The 20,395-nt window shown below is 43.7% G+C and overlaps 1 protein-coding gene across 1 annotated transcript in view; it reads left to right on the forward strand.

The window, feature by feature from the left end:
- Window positions 1–20,395, forward strand: part of VWF (von Willebrand factor) — a 158,972-nt gene that overhangs the window by 75,525 nt on the left and 63,052 nt on the right. Inside the window, exons 23-28 of the mRNA XM_063308370.1 lie at window positions 265–384; window positions 2,072–2,228; window positions 5,478–5,636; window positions 7,832–7,967; window positions 11,344–12,704; window positions 19,775–19,894. Of these exons, the coding sequence (XP_063164440.1) occupies window positions 265–384; window positions 2,072–2,228; window positions 5,478–5,636; window positions 7,832–7,967; window positions 11,344–12,704; window positions 19,775–19,894 (2,053 nt within the window). The remainder of the gene's footprint in view (window positions 1–264; window positions 385–2,071; window positions 2,229–5,477; window positions 5,637–7,831; window positions 7,968–11,343; window positions 12,705–19,774; window positions 19,895–20,395) is intronic.

Here is a 20,395-nt window from a genome sequence, read left to right on the forward strand (position 1 = left end):
GAACCAAAACAGCCTCAAATATACCTCTGTCCAGAAATCTACTGCTAAGAAAAGCTCTCAGCATCTGACTGTGTGACAGTCAGGTTGTGTTTTTCCTGAGAAATGGAAGCCAAATCCTTTGGTTGGTTCCCACACGTTCGGATGTCTGTGATTTCTGAGAAAGGATTGTTAGCTCTCACTGCTATGAAGATGCTAAATGGACAGGTAGTCAACTGAGAGCTGCCACATTTCCGGGGTTAGAATGTGTCTCTTCCCTTTATGCAGCTTTCACAAGGGCAGGACCTTGCTTCTTCACTGTGCAATGGCAATGTAGTGAAACAGGTGATGGTGGAGACATCGTGCAGTGTCTTGAATAGTGATCTCTTCAAAGAGTGCAAAAAACTGGTAAGCAATTTCTCCTCCAGCTGATACCCCTCTTTCAGGCTCCATGGGCTGGAGAAACATTTGCCATTTGAATTAATCACTAACACAGAAACAACCTTTGATGCAGTCACTCATTTGGGCTGATTGGATTGTCTTCCTCTGCAGTATTTCTGCATTTCTGGGAGGGTGAGAATTGCAAGAGGGAGTGGTGGATGTTTGGGATGCAGGTATATGAGATTTGAGTGGTCCTCATTTCTCTCCTTCTGGAAACAAGACACTGTGCTCAACTAACTGTAGTCTTGGGTGTCTTTTTACGAACAACATTGGGAACATAATCACATGTTTAGGGTTTTGGTTCCTTGCAACGTTACATGGGAAAAGACAAGTGCAACAGATTATTCTTTTGAATAAGTTGTTTGTTTGTTTTTAATGGAAACAGTCTGGCCAATACATTTCACTGAAAACTTCCATGTGCAGAAATTCCCAGCATATTTTCATTGGTTCCAGAGGAAGGGGTGAAATTGCAAGCAAAGGTTCTCCTCCTCATCTTGACTGATATTTGAGGGCTGAGGGTCACAGTGGCAAGCTTGTCTGTTTGGTTATGTCTCACTCTCGTTTGCATGATGTGGAAGACGGGATCAGATTTTAAAACTGAAGGGATTGTGCAGGTGGGAAGTGCAGAATGGTCACTTGTCCAACTGCCAAAGTCCATCGTCCCAGCCCCTTTTCTTCCAGCTCAGTTCAAAAGTGTAGAGGTTCCATTTTGCAGCTGATCGTGACCCGGTCTTGCTTCTCTGGAAGACAAATGGCTGCTGAAATATGAGCCAAACGTTAATCCTGACTTGGTTGAGGATGGCTGTGAGCTGTGGCTACCGCTTCATCTTCAAACTAAATCCTCCTTTTGGTAGATCAGGTTTCTTCATTTTTCAATGTCTGTCTGGCTCTCCTCATGTATAGGTGTGGGAGGGAACCAGGCTGGGTCTATGGGGAGTAAGTCTGACTTCAAGCCCAGAAGAGAAGTCAACATTTTGTCTATTCTACTCAATAAACTTGAGAAAGCATTTTTGGAAGTCAAACTCTCATCTCCTTTGTCAAGCTGTTTCTGAATGAAAGAAGCGTAGTTTAGGAAATGTAACAACTTTTCTTTTTTCAGTCATTTATTTTACCTTAGAACCAGGATTTCCAGGCTGCTTGTATATGTGTGGGAGGAAAAATTGAAGGAAATGATGGAGAACCTGCATTTTCATAGCTACGGGTGAAAAAGGAGCTGAGGGTAGTTGACGCTGAGCAAAGGTTAACAGAGAATGTTCAGCTCTCCACTCAGATTCACAGCCTTAGGAACTGCGTTGGGAAATGGAGTTCTGCATCCTGCCTGACCCTAAGTGCTGCAGAGTGCTCACCGCTTGGCTTTCTGGTAGCAGATGCTCTACGGCCTCAGGAAGCATTTCTTTCCCGCTAGGCAATCCGAGATAAAGTGACTAAAGACTCCAGAGACTGGTGCTCCTACTGCCCAGCTGTGCGACCGTTATCCTGCCCTGGGATAGGTTCCTTGCACTGGAGAGTTCACTGCTGGCCGGGGTGGTTCCTGTGACCCACCAAGGTTTAGAGTTGGAGTTGAAGTCTCCCTGTATATGAATCGCCTTGTTTTTGGAGCAATGGCACCCTTCTCAAGAGCGTAAGAGTCTGACGTGTACGGCTTCCTTCATAGGTGGATCCTGAGCCTTATGTGGATATCTGCACGTATGACACTTGTGCTTGTGAGTCCGTTGGGGACTGTGCCTGTTTCTGTGACGCCGTTGCTGCTTACGCCCACGCCTGTGCCCAGAAAGGGGCAGCGATCCACTGGCGGTCTCCCACTCTATGCCGTAAGTGCTGTGGAGAGAACTAGAACTAATCTCCTTTCGAGGTGTGCGGTATCTGGATCAGCAGTGAGGAAAATGCTCCGGATTCAGCATGGCACCGTTCAGCTGAGCAGGCCCATAGTAGATCTGAAGCACTTTTCCTCTTTGCAAGCAGGATATTATATGCTGGTCCTTCAGAAAACTCTGTGACTTTGCTGTTTGTGGTGTTCTTCTGAGCTCTGCTTGGCTGTGGCATATCCAGATTGGTATTAATGCCAGTTGAGCTCTCATACCTTTCGGCAGTGAATCTGCCCCAGTATTGGGCAGTTGGGTCGTGCCAGCAGCACCTCACCAACCTTGGCTTATCTCAAACAGCTAAGCACACGTCTGTTTCGTGGAAGGGCTGAGGAGGTTAAAAAAAAAAGAAATCCAAAGGAAGGCAATGGCAATTTACTTCTAAGAAGGCAACATGGGTATATCCATGTGGTCACCAGCAGTTGAGCTTAACTTGAGGTAGATTTCACTAACTTACTAAGACCATCAAATTTATATCCATATTTGTTCAGTAGTTTTTCTATCACTTCAATATGTCTTGAATGAGTCCTGGAAACTGCCATACAATGTAGTCTGAGAAATACCACATTCATCGTGTTCCAAGTAGAGCCTTCATCCGTCCCAGCTGAGAAATATGTGAAGCTGTGGGCTGAGCCAAGCTGTCGTGTGAAGGCAGGGTCGTTCTGGAGGAAGGGGAAGCTCTGTACTTCGCACTTGTAATGAAGAGCAGCGACAGGCTGCTCTCGCTCTAGGCTCAGCTACAGTTGTTAGATAGGGCTGGCAATGGGCGTTGTGTTTAAGAGTAGTGGCCATTCTCCTTGTTGCATGTCCTGCCTTTAGGCTTGGAAACAGACGTGTAACAGGGTGGGTTGACCTGTTGGCCCAGCCCATGCTAGTATTTTGGGGTGATACTGTTGTGAGTGCTGGCATTTCACATCAAGTTCTTGTTATGCTCTCTTGATTCCATTTTTCTCCAAATTACTTTTTATGATGGCTTATTGGTTATTATTTATTTATTTATTTATCAAATTTATCGCCGCCCATCTCCCAAAAGGGACTCTGGGCAGTTTACAATAAAACATAGATAAAAATATAAAACTATAAAACCCTATAATACAAATACAATAAATATAATAAAAACCTTGATGGCTAAAAGTTCTTTCTGATTTGCAGGCAGAGCTGGGTCCTTATTATGGCTTCATTACCACGTTATACGTGTTCTAAGGTAGTGCTATGGACTTCTTACCAGTAGAATTGCTTTTTCAGCTGCAGTATGATTATCCCCTTTTTTCCCTGTCATGATCGTAGCCACGTGGGTAGATTTCCACTAGGCACATGCACTGAAGTCAGCTGAAATCTGAATTCTGACACACAAGAGGATCAAGCTAGAACTTCCATTTACTTAGCTGAAACTGCGCAGATTTGGGTTCTTAACCTCCGTGAACCTGACCTTCTGCTGATGGTGGCCTTTCAGCTGTTGCTCCCCAAAGTGGACATTGGCTCTGAGGCTGTTCTTCTGGCTGTGCTTGCATAAACATTGCTCATACGAAATGCCCCCGTTGGGCTGAGAAGGAGGGAGATGGATGCAGCAGGGCTCAGACCAGCTTGTGTTGCTCTGATCACATTATCATGGTTGGCTGGCAAGAGGGCAGGAGAACGATTTGTATCAGGGTTTCCTCTCACTGTTAGTCTCTGATCCTGATTGTGTCTTGACCTGCATTAACAGACTGTGCTTTGCCACAACCTTGTTTTATAGAAAGGACCAGAAGGTTTATCCTCGGTGTGCCTCTGGCCACCTCTGACACCTAACTGCAGCATATTCAGGACAGTTTTCTCATTCCTTGCAAGGTTCTCTTCTCTTTGCGCAACCTGCCTGATATTTAGCAAGGGCATTCTCCCCCCCAAAAAGGGCCATTATTGCTGCAAATTTCATTTACATTCAGTCCCCCAAATAACAGTTTTTACAGCAGCATCTCTCAAGAGGCCTCAATTTCTGTAAAATTTGGCACTCTCCACTACCTCATAAAGAAAAAGCTGCCCTACGAATTCCATTCTCTTCTGCTGAAAATAACATCACAGCTGTTTTCCCAGGCTGGGTGAGAGTAGAGCAGTGTTTCTGCAGAATCAGGTGTCTGGCTTGGGGACGAAGGCAGAGTGGACAGTCCCTGGGGTGAATTAGGTCACTTCCAGACCTCCAGGTGTGGCTCTCCAAGTGGGTCAATGAACCCTCTACATTCCCAGCTTTTATGGTGTACTTGCATATTTACGTTGCCATGAATGTTCATAACCACTAAAACCGGGCTAATTGAATTCCAGTAAGGAAGGGAAGCTGAGTCTCACAATCTCCCTCCTCCTCTTCTCACTATTGCACTACGCTAGGTCACTTGGAAGTCTCTGTAGAAACTGGATGACTGGATGACTCTAGAAGGCCCTACACGTTCCTAGTGGTGTTCCTTCTAGAGTGGCGTCGTTGTAGAAGTACTGTAGGTGGGCCTTCCTTCAAAGATCGCTTGTGTTAGATGACACGTGATCTTTGAAGGCCCACCTACTTCTACAATGACACCACTCTAGTAGGAACACCACTAGGAACGTGTAGGGCCTTCTAGAGTCATCCAGTCATCAGTGGACCGCTATAAATTAATGAACAGTAATGAGGACAATTTTCAATTTTGTTCTCAATGGTCATTGTGTTCTGCTAGAAGACTCTAAGGGGGAAATGGCTTATGTATTAATTCGTAGCTCTAGTACATCTCAGAAAAACAGCGGCTGCTGCTGCATTTGTCAGCCACTGCCTGCAAAGAAGCAACAGAAAATTATGGAAACAAATACCAACATGGTGATACCCCCACTTTGAACCTTATTCTGCCACTGAAGCAAGTCACACTTTCTCATCCCTCCTTCTGGAATATGCTATATAATAACTCAGTCAATTATTGTTAAAGAATTGCAGGCAGTTAATATACAGGAAGTACACAAAAGTAAAGATTTCCTTGAGCTGAGCTCTGCTGATCTGCTGCCTTATTTTGGGATGTTTTTCAGTGTAGCCTATAGCTGCAGGGGTCTCTGAAGGGTCCTAACCAGCCTCACTCCTTCTTAGCTTATTTCAAAATCAATCAAGCTGCCATCTACGAGGACACATGTACAGACACCCTCATTTTTTTTATTGGTGTGATTACATGGTACAAGCATTCCATTATTTTTTTATCTGGTATTTTGTAGCACAAAGTTGTGAAAGTATGAACAAAGTGGAGGAAGAATATCAGTGTGAATGGCGATACAACAGCTGTGGTCCTGCCTGTCCAAGGACATGCCAGCATATGGATCCAGTCCTGTGTCCCGTGAAGTGTGTCGAAGGATGCCATCCACACTGCCCTGCAGGTATGCATCCACACTCAATGCATGATGGCTGATCAGGAGGATCTTACTTGGAGCTTCACTATTCCTTAAATAATTTGATTATTTTCTCTTTTTTTGAAGTGAGGAGAGGCAAGTTGAGGATTTTTCCTGTTGCCCTTCAGTTTTCTGATGCTTTGATCAGTGACAATGTCTGGTCATGGCTGGTTGGAGATGTAGCATAATTCAGATTTGGGAAAGGTGGTTGCATGGGTAGAAGAATGAACTGTGCCCCATGAAGTTCCTCATTCAGATCTCATCTCTCCAGTGATATTAGCTGAGTTGGTTTCACTTAGCAGGGCAGCCCCAGAAATAATACTCCTACTTAATCTTCCTTTATGAGACTCTTGTAAATATTACTCTGACAATACGTGCAAGGGATTTGGGATATTGAAAGCAAGGAATAAGGAACAGAACAGTGTTAATTGGTCTGTTCAGATTATGGCTAGACTTGGTATTCTGGCAGAAATACACTAAAATCAGAGACGCCTTCTCTTTCTATTGAGGAAATAAAATAAATACAATTCTTTTCTCTGTATATAGCTCAGGAAACAGAGAGGCATCCAGAAATGAGAGAGACGGGTTTAAACGGCTTCTTCATCCACCTATTTCTTTTTTAAGAAATTAAATTGTGTCCCCAGCACCTTCACAAATTAAAGTCTGTGCATGCATGGAGCAAGAGAGAGAGAATGGCACGGATGCCAGCTATTACGGGGCTCTGATTTCGAAACCCTTGGACTGCAATAAGATCAAACCAGTCCATACTCCAGGAAATAAAGCCAGACTGCTCACTTGAGGGAATGATATTAAAGGCCAAACTGAAATACTCTGGCCACATAATGAGAAGACAGGACACCCTGGAGAAGATGCTGATGCTAGGGAGAGTGGAGGGCAAAAGGAAGAGGGGCCGACCAAGGGCAAGGTGGATGGATGATATTCTAGAGGTGATGGACTCGTCCCTGGGGGAGCAGGGGGTGTTGACGACCGACTGGAAGCTCTGGCGTGGGCTGGTCCACGAAGTCATGAAGAGTCGGAAGCGACTAAACGAATAAACAACAACAAAATTTCGAAAGGCAGTATCAACAAGTTTCTGCCTCCTTATTCTGAAAGACCAAAATACCGCAAAAGTGGGTTAATAGAATTAAGTTCATGCTGCGATACCCATAATTATTATGTCTTATTTGAATAGAGAATCATGTTGTGCAGATAGTGGCACCCCAGAGCAAAACATCTATCTTCCCAGGAAACCCAGGATTGTTCCAAATATTGGATAACCAATTATATTTGCATTAAAGAGGAAGAGGTGTTTCACTCTCTAGTTCATAAAGATACCTATTTGACCACAATTGGTATCATCTTTTAACATTTTTGATCAGACAGGGATGGATTCAACTCTTTGGCCAATGGGGTTATTTTTATATTCCTGTTGTAGTATGTACTTCATTGGAAAACAATTGTATACCTTTCCTCTATCGGAAATGATGCCACAACCCATATGTCATAAACAGAAGGAGAAAGAGTGGGTATTGTTTGTCAACTGGATTCCATTGCTGATCTCTAGCTCAATTCTAGACTTTGCTTCCTTTTCTCCTTGTTTCCCAATGACCTTCTTCCATTGGGTTTCATTTTAGATGTGGGAAGGGATAAATCAATAAAGTTACTGTGGAACTGCTTCAAAATTTCCTCACAGAACCTGTCCTAACAGCCAGGAACCATGCTGAGACAAGGAATAAGTCTCTAGTGTTTTATTACTGCTACATTAGACAGAAAATCCTAACAAACTGAAGAAGCGTGGGAAAAACCCAGACAGATAAACCCCAAAGGTTAAGGCGGGTCTGATCTGTGTCTCTTTGAATGGCTGCTCAACTCCTCAGTACTACGCATGCGTTCTCCCCCCTGGATAGGGGCCCCCTCCTGCTCGCCATCCGTACTCAAGACAGAACCAGCAGAAGAGTAGAAGAACAGAAACATGGGTGGCACCATTAGGACTCCTAATACCTGGGAGATGTGGTTCCCCCACAACTTGGAAGGGGAACATCTTATTGTCTGTTGCCAATCCTGCAAGTTCTGGAGTTCTTACTAAGTTTCCAAGGGAGAGGCTAAATGTTTAAAATGTCAGGTTATATTGTTGTTGTTTTTTTTTTTAATTAAACTCATTCTTCAACAATTTTGTGAAACAGGAAAAATACTTGATGAGCTTTCTGAGTCTTGTATCAAACTCGAAGAATGTCCAGTGTGTGAAGTAGAAGGTCGCAGGATTCCTCATGGGAAGACGATAATTTTGAACTCGGAGAATTCTCAGCTCTGCCAGTCCTGGTAAAGTAGAGAACTTTGTGGAATTCAGGGGAGGGGGCAGGATGAATTAGGGTGGAGAAGAAATGTATCTCATAGTGTATGTGTCCTCCATAGCTCTGGATTTTAGCAGAACATGTGGGGTGGGACTCTGGCAAGGTTTTTTACAAGAATCAGTTGTGTCAGTTTTAAGGGATCTTGGAGGGTTGTTCATCATACTTCACAGAACCAAAGCTACTCTCAAGAGGATGCTCTGTGGTTGTACTGGCTCAGAAACCAGAAAAATTAACATTGTTTTAGTTTAGGAAGTTATCCCCCTTTTAAAAACTGAGTTAGTGTTAAAGTGAATACTCTCTCTCTTTTTCTGTGAAACAGGATTTTTAAAAAATAGGTAAGTCAAGCCACAGTTAATAATTTAGAAATAGTCTGAAGTCAGTTAAATAACTTCAATAATTCTTCACTAGGAAGAAGACAATCCGCAGGGCTTTTTTAAAGAAAAATCGGGAGGGTGGAGACGGGATGCTTATTTGTGCCCCCTCCCCTCTCTCCCAAGCATTACATATCAATGCGTTTTTTCCTCCCGTAACTGTTATCCATCGAAGTCACTGTCTCAATAAAGAATTCAAATGATTGAATTAAATCTTAAGATTAAATTCAGATAGATCAACTTTACTGCACTTGGGTGAGAAACATCCAGCCATATGCTCATTTCGAATACTGAACCATAATTTGGAAGCACACCCCAAGCCTTGAAAAACAGTATTAATTATCAGAATTTTATCATTCTAAAAAGGTTAGAATTACTGAAATGAAAATAAACATTTTAACAAGATGTTCAATCTTCTAACAGAGAGGTTTTCCACTTTTAGCTCCTACAAAATCACATGTCTGTATTTAGTTGACTTACAGTTTATACAGTATTTTTCCAATTGCTTGCTAGTATTTTCTGGCACATGCCAGTAGGCTTCTGTGTAAATCTGGAAATACATAAACATCTATGAAGGTCTGTTTCTCCATGGATACAGCCACGTCTTAAAGCTTTCACCTCATTTAGGTGGTTTGCATCTGTACAAACCTTTCTGTAGCAGATATCCAAAGAAAATTGGAAGTTAAAAGGATGTTCTTGGGTAAATATTACATCAGGGTTGGAAAAATAAATTATAATAGTCTTTTACACATTAATACTGAAAATTCTTGGGCTGAGTGTCCCCTTCAGATCACATGCTGACATTTTTCAGGTGGTTTCATAAATGATCTGAAATCTCTCATTGTGGTTAGGGCTACGAGCTGACCAGATTTAACCCACTTCTTTGCTAAGAAGAGGGTTCTTGCAACAATGTGGAGATCTTCTAGCCCTCCCTTTTTGTCCCACTACCCAGGCCAGCCAGGAATCCCTGTGGGAGGTTCCTTGGCCCCATGGTCAGGACCCAGTGCAGATAAGGGTTTTAACAAATGCAAAATGTTTAGCCAGAACATAAGCATGTACGAGGAGGAAGGAGTATTAGCTATGTTCATGGCCCTGAGTTATCTATAAAAACAATAAAGGCAGGATAGAAAATAAATAAAATAAAAAATAAAATATTGTTGGAGGTTAGTGTCCAGGAAGAGTAAAGTGTAGAGAGAATTGGCCTCTGTTTAATTTCTAGAAATCCAGTGCAGACTTTCTTTAACTATAATTTTGCAAGGAAGTGAAGATTGAATAGTCTAAAAGGCTCAAGAAACACACAGAATCCAGAGTCAGAAGAGGCCCTTTAGCTAATGGCGTCCAACCCACTGCTCCTTCCTTGCAAGAATCCTGCATACTTTGCCCTGACAGTTACTTTGCCTTGCTTGACCATACCAGATGAAAGGGAGCTCCCCAGCTGTGCAACTTAGCCAAGGAAATTCAGCAGTGGCTATAAAATGCCATCAAAGCAAAAGCTTGGAAGAAGTGATTGCAAGGCAGCAATTCGGAGGAACTGAAATAACTGATTTTCGTCATGATCTGAAGAAATATTCTTCTCTGTTGGGAAGAAATAGAGTCAATTTAATCCACTGATTTCAATTAAGATTTCCATTTTACAGTGGGTAAATTTATTAACTCACCCTCCTACATTTAGAATTAAATAGCTTATTAATTACATCCTTGCTTCATTTCTACAATCAGGCCTTGCATCTCTTGCTGAATTTGACAGACTCTCCTCTTTTTTTTAGTTTTTGTGGGACTATATTTAAAGTATTACCATACAGGATCTTTCTTAAGATCCCCAGCCGTGACATCTTTTAGTTGATGAATAGGAGAATATTTATTTATTTATATTTCGAATTTTGTTGCTGCCCATCTCACTCAAAGAGCGAGTCTGTAAGAGAACACTGTATAGAAACTTGAGTACTGTCTGAGTAGTTTTTTCCTCCAACGTTGGACAAACAACTGACAAAAGTGGATGTCAACATGGTTCCTGGGCAGATTGGAGCACTTTGTTTTTATTGGTTGGAAATGAAATATTTATATTCTTTATTTACCTAAGTCACCTACTTTAACAGAACTTAAAGTACTTGATGGAGGCATTGTTTCCATTTAAAACCATAGAGCTGACAAGATTATCTTCAGAAGATTTAAAGAACAGCTGGAATACCAGCAACTTGGTATTTTTTGATGTTTCGGTCCAATTTAATTCATGACTTTTGTCCTTGCTGCTGTTCTGTGGCTGAATCCATTATGAGGCCTCAAAGCAGGCCCCCAGAAGAAGGATTGGGTGAAAACAACAAGCATAATATGGAACAGTTCTATATGGATGCTTTATTGGAGTCTGAATATTAAATTAATGGTAGTCCTACCAAAGTAATACCAGTGAGATGGTATTTTCCTTACACATTTTTTTCATAGCATGTAACAGGTAAAAGGAACAATATCAGTCATTTTCAAGAGGAATTACACGAGGAGTTGGTCTAAAGGTTGCCATAATCAGTACTTCCATGTTGTCTGTTGACTTTATTGTGTCAGATTAGGTCAGTGTGTATGTAAGAGAAGCTTAAAATTGTGATGGGGAAAAGAGAGACTGAAAGCCATGTTCAACGTTACTCTTTGTTTTTTATTGCTAGAACACATATTTGTTTAATATTATTATTATTATTATTGTCTTCCATTGGTACATATTAGTTTATGTTGTAATTGTGCTTGAGACAATGATTTCCCTGAGCTTTCCTTATGCCAGATTTATTTTCTGTCAAAGAAAAAATAGAACACATATGTAAATGATTGTGAGCATTTGGACAGCAAAATCGGTAAACTAAACTTAGGAACATTTTATGCCCCAAATAGTTATTAAACACTGGAAAGAGTAAACACACATTACACTCTTGTTCCTCCTTTGAAAGTTTAAAATGGGGTGTTAACTGTTTCTTTTTCCTACTTTGTTAGCTATTGTGAAGTACAAAACTTGACATGTCGCCGATGTGATCCAAAAGTAATTGGCAAAATCTTGACCACTGTTAGTCCAGATGAAGAAGAAGAAGAAGGAGAAGAAGAAGAAGAAGTCGTCATACGTGAATATTCTTGTAGCAAGATGATGGACCTTGCCATCTTAATGGATGGTTCCAATAAACTTTCAGAGAGTGATTTTGAAGAGCTGAAAGATTTCATAATTAGCATGATGGAAAAACTGCACATCTCCCAAAAAAGAATTCGCTTGGCAATCCTGGGATACCGCACCGGTTCACACATTTACCTTGGCCTGAAGGATGTTAAAAAGCCATCTAGGATGAGGAAGATTGTGCAAAATATAAAATACGCTGGTGGAGATATAGCCTCTGCAACGGAGGTGCTCAAATACGTTGTGTACCATGTGTTTGGCAAGGCACCGCGAACAAACGCTGCCAGAATTGCTGTGTTGTTTACAGCAAGCAAGGACCCCAAGAGAGTTCAGGCAATCTTCCCACTTTTGAAAAAAAAGAAAATTATTGTGATACCCATTGGGCTAGGCCCCCACGTGAGCACTGAACAAATTGAACTGATTGAAAGGCAATCACCAGAAAACAGAGCTTTCATACTGAACAGCATCCTTGAGTTAAGGCAACTTAAGGATGAAATAATTGATTACTTCTGTGGCCTTGTGCCTGAAGTGAGTGCCATATTTTCCACCCAAAGCCCAATCCCAACTCTCCCCAGCATTGGTGCAGTGACACTATCAGCAACCCATCGTGGTTTGCCAGAGGTGGTCTCAACAGAGATTTCCATTTCTGTTCATAAGATACTTGACATTGTCTTTTTAATTGAAGGGTCCCGCGAAGTTGGCAAGGACAATTTTGACACCATCAAAGAGTTTCTTATCCATACAATCCGGGAGTTGGAAATAGGAGAGGAAACCATTCGTATTAGCATCGTACAGTATTCATTTACCATCACTGTGGAACATTCTTTCAGGGAAGATCAGTCAAAGGAATTCCTGATTAAAAAGGTTCAGGAGATGGAATTCCAGGGAGGAAACGCAACCAACACTGGGCAAGCTCTCAACTTTGTCTCTGAACAATCGTTCACCACCAGCAGAAGAACAGAGCAAGTGCCACATTTGGTTTACATGGTAACTGCAAATCCTGCCACAGATACCATCACTCGCCCATCCAGTGATGTCCATATTATTCCTATTGGCATAAGGCCTAATGCAGATATCCAGGAACTCCAAGAATTAAGTCAGCCACAGGCTCCTATTATCATAGAAGGCTTTAACAACCTCATCCAAGAAGGGCCTGACCTGGTACTCAAAACATGCTGCTCGAAGGAAGGTAATGTCTGGTTTATTTGTTGTTGTTGTTTAACTTGAAAATAGAAGCACTTCCTGTGGATGTTCTTGGACTGGGCTAGAAACCAGTAGACAGTGAGTTCTAGTCCTGCCTTAGGCATGAAAGCTGGCTGGGTGACTTTGGGCCAGTCCCTCCCTCTTAGCCCAAGAGCCAATCAGGCGTAGTAGGAGAGTTCTAGTCTTGCCTTAGGCATGAAAACTGGCTGGGTGCCCTTGGGCCAGTCCCTCTCTCTCAGCCCAGCTCACCTGAAAGGGTTGCTGTTGTGGGAAAAATAGGAAGAGGGAGGAGTATTAGGTGTGTTCACCGCCTTGAGTTATTTATAAAAATAATAAAGGCGGGATAGAAAATAGATAGATAGATAGATAGATAGATAGATAGATAGATAGATAGATAGATAGATCTCTTAAATATCTACTGTATTTTCTCCCATACAGTGGTTTGGATAGTATCGTCCCTAAATATTTTGGCTTAGAGATTACTGGGTAATGCTGAAATACTTATACTGATTTTTTTCCCAACCCAACAGTTCTTTGACGTTGAAACATATTTCTTTGGCTCACTTTTGTAGTCCCTTTTTGAACAAAAGAAGAGAAAGGAAAAGGGATGTGTTTTTTTCCTGTACCTTTCAGAATGGTGGTCCTGAAATGGATCACTCCATCATTTGGAATCATCACGGGAGGGGCTACCGTGGAGCCGGTAGATGTGTATTAGAAAAAGGTGTGCCAATTGGGGGGCGGAAGGAATAGAAGCACATGGAATGAATGGGCTTGCTTGGAAAAGTAATCTTTGACTACCCAAATCGCAGTCTTCTTCTGGCTGGGAGGAAGGTCAACAATAAAGTCCATAGAAATCTCCTCCCAAGGGTGGGAAGGGCTCGCCACTGGCTGCAGGAGTCCCTGCGGTTTACCCCCTTTACGTTTTGACATGGCACATACAGGTCAGGAAGCAACATAGTTTTTCACATCGCGCCTCAGAGTGGGCCACCAAAACTGGCGCCACACCAGGTGCAATGTTTTCACAAACCCAAAATGCCCAGCAACCTTATCATCATGAGAACGGGTTAAGATTTCCCCCCGTAACTGTTCAGGCACATAGAGGCGGTTCTGCCTCCAGGCTAAACCACCATCAAAGGAAACATTGTTTCTGTTTGCCTGCAACCAAGTGTCAGATTTCAGTTCCTGGATAAACTGTTGTTGCAATTGAGAGGAAATCTGTGTACGCCTCCCTGCCGGCGAAACCGGGGCCGGAGGCAGCTGCGCACGGGTTTGACTGTGAGTGACAGCTTGCAACCCCAACTGCGGCTCCATCCACACAGTACCCACGATCTCAGGAGCATGGACAGAATCTTGGGGCAACCTAGAAAGAGCATCAGCAAGGAAGTTTTTCTTCCCCGGAATAAACTTCAGCTGGAAATCAAACTGACTGAAAAATTGAGCCCAGCGAATCTGTTTAGGACTGAGTCGCCAGGGGGTGCGGAGTGCTTCCAGATTCTTATGGTCAGTCCAAACTTCAAAAGGGCATCTAGCCCCCTCTAAAAGGTGGCGCCATGCCTCTAAAGCTGCCTTAACTGCAAAAGCCTCCTTCTCCCAAACATGCCACCTCCGTTTGGTCTCAGAAAATTTCCTGGACAAATAAGCACAAGGCTTCAATAGATTGTCAGAATCTTTTTGCAGCAAGAGCGCCCCAATTGAAAAATCGGAAGCATCCACTTGAACAACAAAGGGTCTAGTGGGATCAGGGTGCTGCAAAATGGCCTCAGCAGTGAACAAGGTTTTTTGCTTTTCGAACGCTGCTTGACACTCTGGTGTCCACTTAAGCACTGTGCCCGGGTTCCTCACCTTGCGCGTGTCCCCCAACCCTGTGGTACGTAGTAAATCAGTGAGGGGCAAAGCAATTTCAGCGAACCCCTGGATGAACTGGCGGTAGTAATTGCTAAATCCGAGGAAACTTTGTAGTTGCCGCTGGGTATGTGGGCGTTCCCACCCCAAGATCGCTTGAATTTTCTCAGGGTCCATTTCAATGCCCTTGTCAGATATCCTATACCCCAGATAGTCAAGTCAAGCTTTGTGAAACTCACACTTAGAAAGCTTGGCATAAAGTTTGGCACTTCTAAGCTTGCTTAACGCCTGTTTGAGGAGGCGTTCGTGCTCCTCCTCGGTTTCTGTGTAAATCAAAACATCATCTAGATACACAAGTACCCCTTTAACAAATGATCATGCAACACTTCATTAATCAATTGCATAAACACCCCAGGTGTCATGAGTAAGGATGGCGAGCAGGGGGCTCCCATCCAGACTGTTAAGCGCATGCGTAGCACTGAGGAATTGGTCAGTGCTACGCATGCGCTTAACAGTCTGGATGGGAGCCCCCTGCTCACCATCCTTACTCATGACACCAGGTGCTCCCGCCAACCCAAAAGGTAGGACTTTGTACTGGAAAGAACCCAATAGACAATTAAAAGCAGTCTTCCACTCATCCCCCTCCAGTATGTGAATGCGAAAATAGGCTTCCCGCAAATCCAGCTTGGAGAAAATTTTGCCCTTTGACAAATGGGCTAACATATCTTTTATTAACAGAAGAGGGTACTTGTTCAATATTGAGACTGCATTTAACCCCCGGTAGTCTGTACATAGTCTTAATGTGTCATCCTTCTTGTCACGGAACAGCACAGGAGCTCCCACAGGAGAATTCGCTGGTTTGATAAATCCCCTGGCCAAGTTCTTATCAACAAAGACCCGCAGCGCCTCAAGCTCTTTCTGAGTCATTGCATAAATCTTCGGCTTGGGCAGTTGAGCGTTGGGGACCAACTCTATTGCACAGTCAGTTTTTCGATGAGGGAGTTGGTCCGCTTCCATTTCCCCAAACACATCAGCAAACCTGGTATCTATCCGGCAAGCCCTCTAGAGGTGTCACACTGAAACGTGGGGTTGCCGTCGCAGCCCTCCCCACCGCAGCGTAGGGAACCCGGTCCGCCATAGGGGCTTGGTAAAACCCATCTGGAAAAGTCAGAGTCCTTGTGTTCCCAGTTTATGTAGGGGTTTCTTTGGGCCAACCAGGGAATCCCTAAAATGACCAAGGGATGACCAACAGGTGCCACTACAAACTTTAACCCCTCACGGTGGCTACCTAATTGCATCGCCGCCGTTTCTGTGAAATGGGTCACCGCCCCCCCCCCCTGCTGTTGAACCATCCAGCTGGGTGAAAACCATGGGCTGCTGGAGGGGGAAACTGTGTAGGTCCAAAGCAGCCACCACGTCTGGGTGCATTAAGCACCTGGAACACCCCGAGTCAATTAATGCCTAAACCTCCACAGTCTTTGTGCTGGAGCCCAGCTTCACCTTCATGTTCAGGGTAGGGCAGTTAGCACTCACCCAAACATCTTCATACCTGTTCTCCTCCACCTGCCCACAGGCGCTTTTTAGAGCAGCTGGCTGGTGTTTCCCGCCGGCTCTTTGAGATCGCTTTCCTCCTCTCCACCGAAGTAGGGAACCTCCTCAACTTTGGTCTCCCCCTTGGCTGACATCATTCTCCTGGGCATCGATGGCAATTTGCACACCACTTTCCCAGACTCGATACCCTGGCTTCACAGCCACTGCAGCGGGTCGGGGACCCTTGACAATCGCCGCTTGCCTTGCTGCCCTCTTGGTCTGCAGGAAGGTCTCCTGGGCATGTTCCGCCTTCCCGGCCAGCTGTATCCATCCATACAGGGTGTCTGGGTCGTCTCAGCCCAACGCCCACCTCAAGACCTCCGTATTCAGACCCTCCTTAAAGCGTTCTATTAAGGTAGACTGGGACCAGTCATCAACCTTCCCAGCCAAAGCCTTAAACTCCAGGGCATAGTCTGCTACTGGCCGTTGCCCCTGGCTGAGATCCTTTAAAGCCCTTTTTGCTCTTTCCTTGGCTAAAGGATCCTCAAAGTGCAACTTCAATGCCCACAGGAATTCTTCGAACTCATCAAGCTTAGGGGCTTTGGCCTCGCTTATCTGAACATACCAGTCAGCTGCCCGCCCCTTCAACTTGTTGGCAATGGCATTTATCTTGGCCCTTTCAGAACGGAAATACGTTCCGAACTCATCCATATAATTCCTTGCATTGGTGAGGAAGAAAGACAACTTAGTTGGATCTCCATCAAACTTGACTGCAAAGTCTTTTATGCCCGCTCCGGGCAGGCCCTTACTAACATCTGGCTGGGCGGTTGTGCCCCTGATCGCTGGGGGTCTCCGTTCTCGAGGGGGAGATTCTGGGAGACGAACTCTATGAGGTCTTGGTTCAGCCTTGTGCTGTCTCCTGCCTCTCTCCAGCGGTGCTGCCACTGGGGGGGGGGGGAGGAGGGGAAGAGGATGAATACCTTGCACTCGATTCCCCTTCGCTCCTCACCCTGGGGCCCCATTCCAGCAACAATCTCTTAAACATATACTCCATCAACTCCAATTTTGCTTCCACTACCCTTAACCTTTCAGGGGCTTGGGAGTCCTCCTTCCTTCGTCCATCCTGCTGCGTCCCCTCCGTCCTTACAACGATGGGGGATAACGGGTACCGCTGCTTCCAGGACGTCCTGGACATCCCTGGTAGAGGTCCCTGCGTCTCATCCCAGGTGATCAACTCGCCTGGCGACTCTCTGGTGGTTTCGGGTGCTCTTCCTGTTCCAACCTCCTCTTCCTCCAGGCTAGAACTCGAACCCTCCTGTACCCCTGATGGTTCTGGAGTAGGGTTCCTCTCTTTCCTCCTAACCGTGGAATCGGGCACCCCGTTGCTCGTTTCTTCGCTTCCACCGGTCAAGGGTTTGTGTTCGGTCATCGCTAGCTCTACTCCCTCACAAGATCAAATCTGGAAAGGGGCTAACAGTAAGATTTTTTGGATTCTCAGCTTTATGTAATGATTGCCTATCCTAACATACACAGACTCACAAGCAAGGGCTTAATAATGTCTGATTTATTAAGAATAGTATGCAAATACAGAGAAAGCTGAGAATGAGCAAAAGCGCACCAAATACAAACTAAAAACCCTCGGTGCAAACGTAATCCCTCCCCTCGCCCAAACCGTTTCAAATTCCCCACCGCAGGTGCTGGCAACAAGTTCTGCTGATCTCCTGGGAATAAAACCTTGAACACACTCTATAACCCAAACACATTCCATTCAGCTGAATACAGAAATCAACCCCAGTGCCAGGACTCCTCACAGCCCCTCCCAAACAGAACGCGCGTCAGCAACTTGACATGCGAAGCGTTACGATGTACAATGAACATTGAAACAGTGAACATGACAATGGTGGTCCTGAAATGGATCACTCCATCATTTGGAATCTAAAACACATTTTCTCAGATGCTTTTTGTGGAAGGTTTTTCAATGAGAATACTAGGCAAGGTAGAAGGATTGTCCACATCAAGCTCTTTTTTGCAGTGGTCAACTGCAAAGGACAACCAACTTGTTTTCTATCAATATAAGCCAATATCAGGGTGTCAAAGCTGAACTGAAAATGCCCTCATGGCTTAGCTTCTGTATTTATATTCATATTATGTTTTGATTTTATAACCTATCCTGACAGGTAGCTTATAACAAAACTATAAAAATGGAATAGAACATAAAACTAAAATCGACACTATTAACAAGTTATAATTAAATGCTCTTAGAACTTATTTATTGTTAACAGTTGAAGGCCTGGTGAAGGACAAGTATCTCCCCAGATTTTCTACACAATACATAAGAGACGGGTGAATGTCCATGTATTGTGTTGCCTAGGAACTCTTTGGGAGAAAACCTTCTTCCACATTCCAGAAAGATGAGCCTCTACCAGCTTCAGATGTTATTTTTTAGAGCTTAATGGCCAGAGAGATTGTTCCTTAAATGGTTTTCCCTATTGGATAACTGTGCCTGGTAAACGATTGTACAAATGTCGTACAGTATGATCCGTGCACATTGTACCACTAACCAGCTTAATAGTCCTGTTTTACCCCAGTTGGAACTTACTGGACATATTTTATTTTTTCTACTGTATTTTGTTATATTTGTAGACTATCCCAAATGCAAATGACTCTGGAACAGTTTCTGAACCTCTGCAATTTTAAGCTGTGTGGATGTGGACTTCAACTCCCAGAATTCCCCCAGCCAGCAGGCTTCTAGGAGTTGAAGTCCACACAGCTTAAAGTTGCAGAGGTTGAGAAACACTGCTTTGGACAGTTCACAGAACACGGGAAAAAGAAAGACGACTGAAGCAGTACAAAAACAACAATTCAGGGAACAAGCTAAGATTAAGAAAACACTTATGATGGCACCAATGGCCAACCTGAAGATACGGTTTTTGTAGTCTTGTGAAATAGAAGAAAGGATCAAACCAAGCATATTCTGTCTTACGTCTCCATAGCCTGGGAGTTGTAACTGAGATGGTCAGTTGAGATGCACCTTACAAGAGGATGAGATTCATAGGAGACCCTCTCTAGATGTAAAAACCAGAGAGGCAGATTTAGTTTTGGCAAGGCCGTGCTAGATGGATCCTGGTGCCATGCCCTTTTTAGGTGATCACCACCCCTTTGCACTGGGCTTGGAGGCCTACTGGCAGCCAGAGTTATTTCTGTATTGGCAAGTTTGTCCTGCCAGTATGGCTGCCAAATCCTGTACCGTTGCACCTTCTAAGTCCTCTCCCAAAACCGCCCTATATAGAGTATGTTACACCAAACCAAATGGTGATCAAGGTGTGAGGTATGTTTCAGTGGGATCCTCACTTGGAGCACCCTGCAGTATGTACGATGAGCTGTAACCAGGATGTAAAGGACTGTCACCAAATTCAGGTGACTCTGGATGCACCCCTTGGCAGAGTGACTCCTGATTTCCACAGATGCTCCTGCAGAGTAGTTCCAGGGAGATGGTCTGAAATAATCCTCCAGACAAGTAACCAAGTTTCCTTCACTGGTAAAAGAAGATCAAGAGTGTAATTTTATTATTTTCCTAACTTTCTATTTGTTTTCTTCTGTTGTGTTGCTTTTCTGAAGTTACACTATGTGCCAGTCACTTAGTATAGAAACCTTGATAATGAAAAGCTTTAAAATCCTCCTCAGGAATTTGCAGCGAGCCAATGGATGTGATATTTCTTCTGGATGGAACTTCAGATGTTGGAGAATCACAGTTTGAGGAAATGAAACATTTTGTGAAAGCGTTTATTGAGCACGCTGATGTTGGTGAGTATTATCTCATTATAGACTTCTGGATGTTCTGGATTTGTTGTCTACAAGAAGAAGGCATTAAAGTAAACCTAGAAACTCTTCTTAAAAGGGATCTTGATATATATTTATGAAACTTTGTAAACATTAGCATAGGAATCTACCTCACCTCAGGTGCTAGGGCCTGACTCTTCTGAATAACTTCTGGTTCATGTGGTCTTCCTCGTACAAAGATTATTTCTGTGCCAGGGCATGACAGTTCCTTGGAACTAAAAGCTACATCTTCCTTATTTGGTACCCTGATGAAGTGGCTGAGCAGTGAACAGATATTCTTGCACTGACGCTTTGGGTCAGTTGGATTAGCAACTAATCTCAGCCAGGTAGCTGTCTTATTCTGGTGCAACAAAAACCAGAAATATCTTCAGGCACTTTGAAAATAATTTATTTACTAACGTTAAAAGCTTTTGGAAAGTGAACAAATTTATGCAGGTATTTATTTGTTAATCTTCAAGCTGCTAC

The sequence above is a fragment of the Candoia aspera genome, chromosome 7, assembly GCF_035149785.1.
Source record: "Candoia aspera isolate rCanAsp1 chromosome 7, rCanAsp1.hap2, whole genome shotgun sequence".
Taxonomy (NCBI): Eukaryota; Metazoa; Chordata; class Lepidosauria; order Squamata; family Boidae; genus Candoia; species Candoia aspera.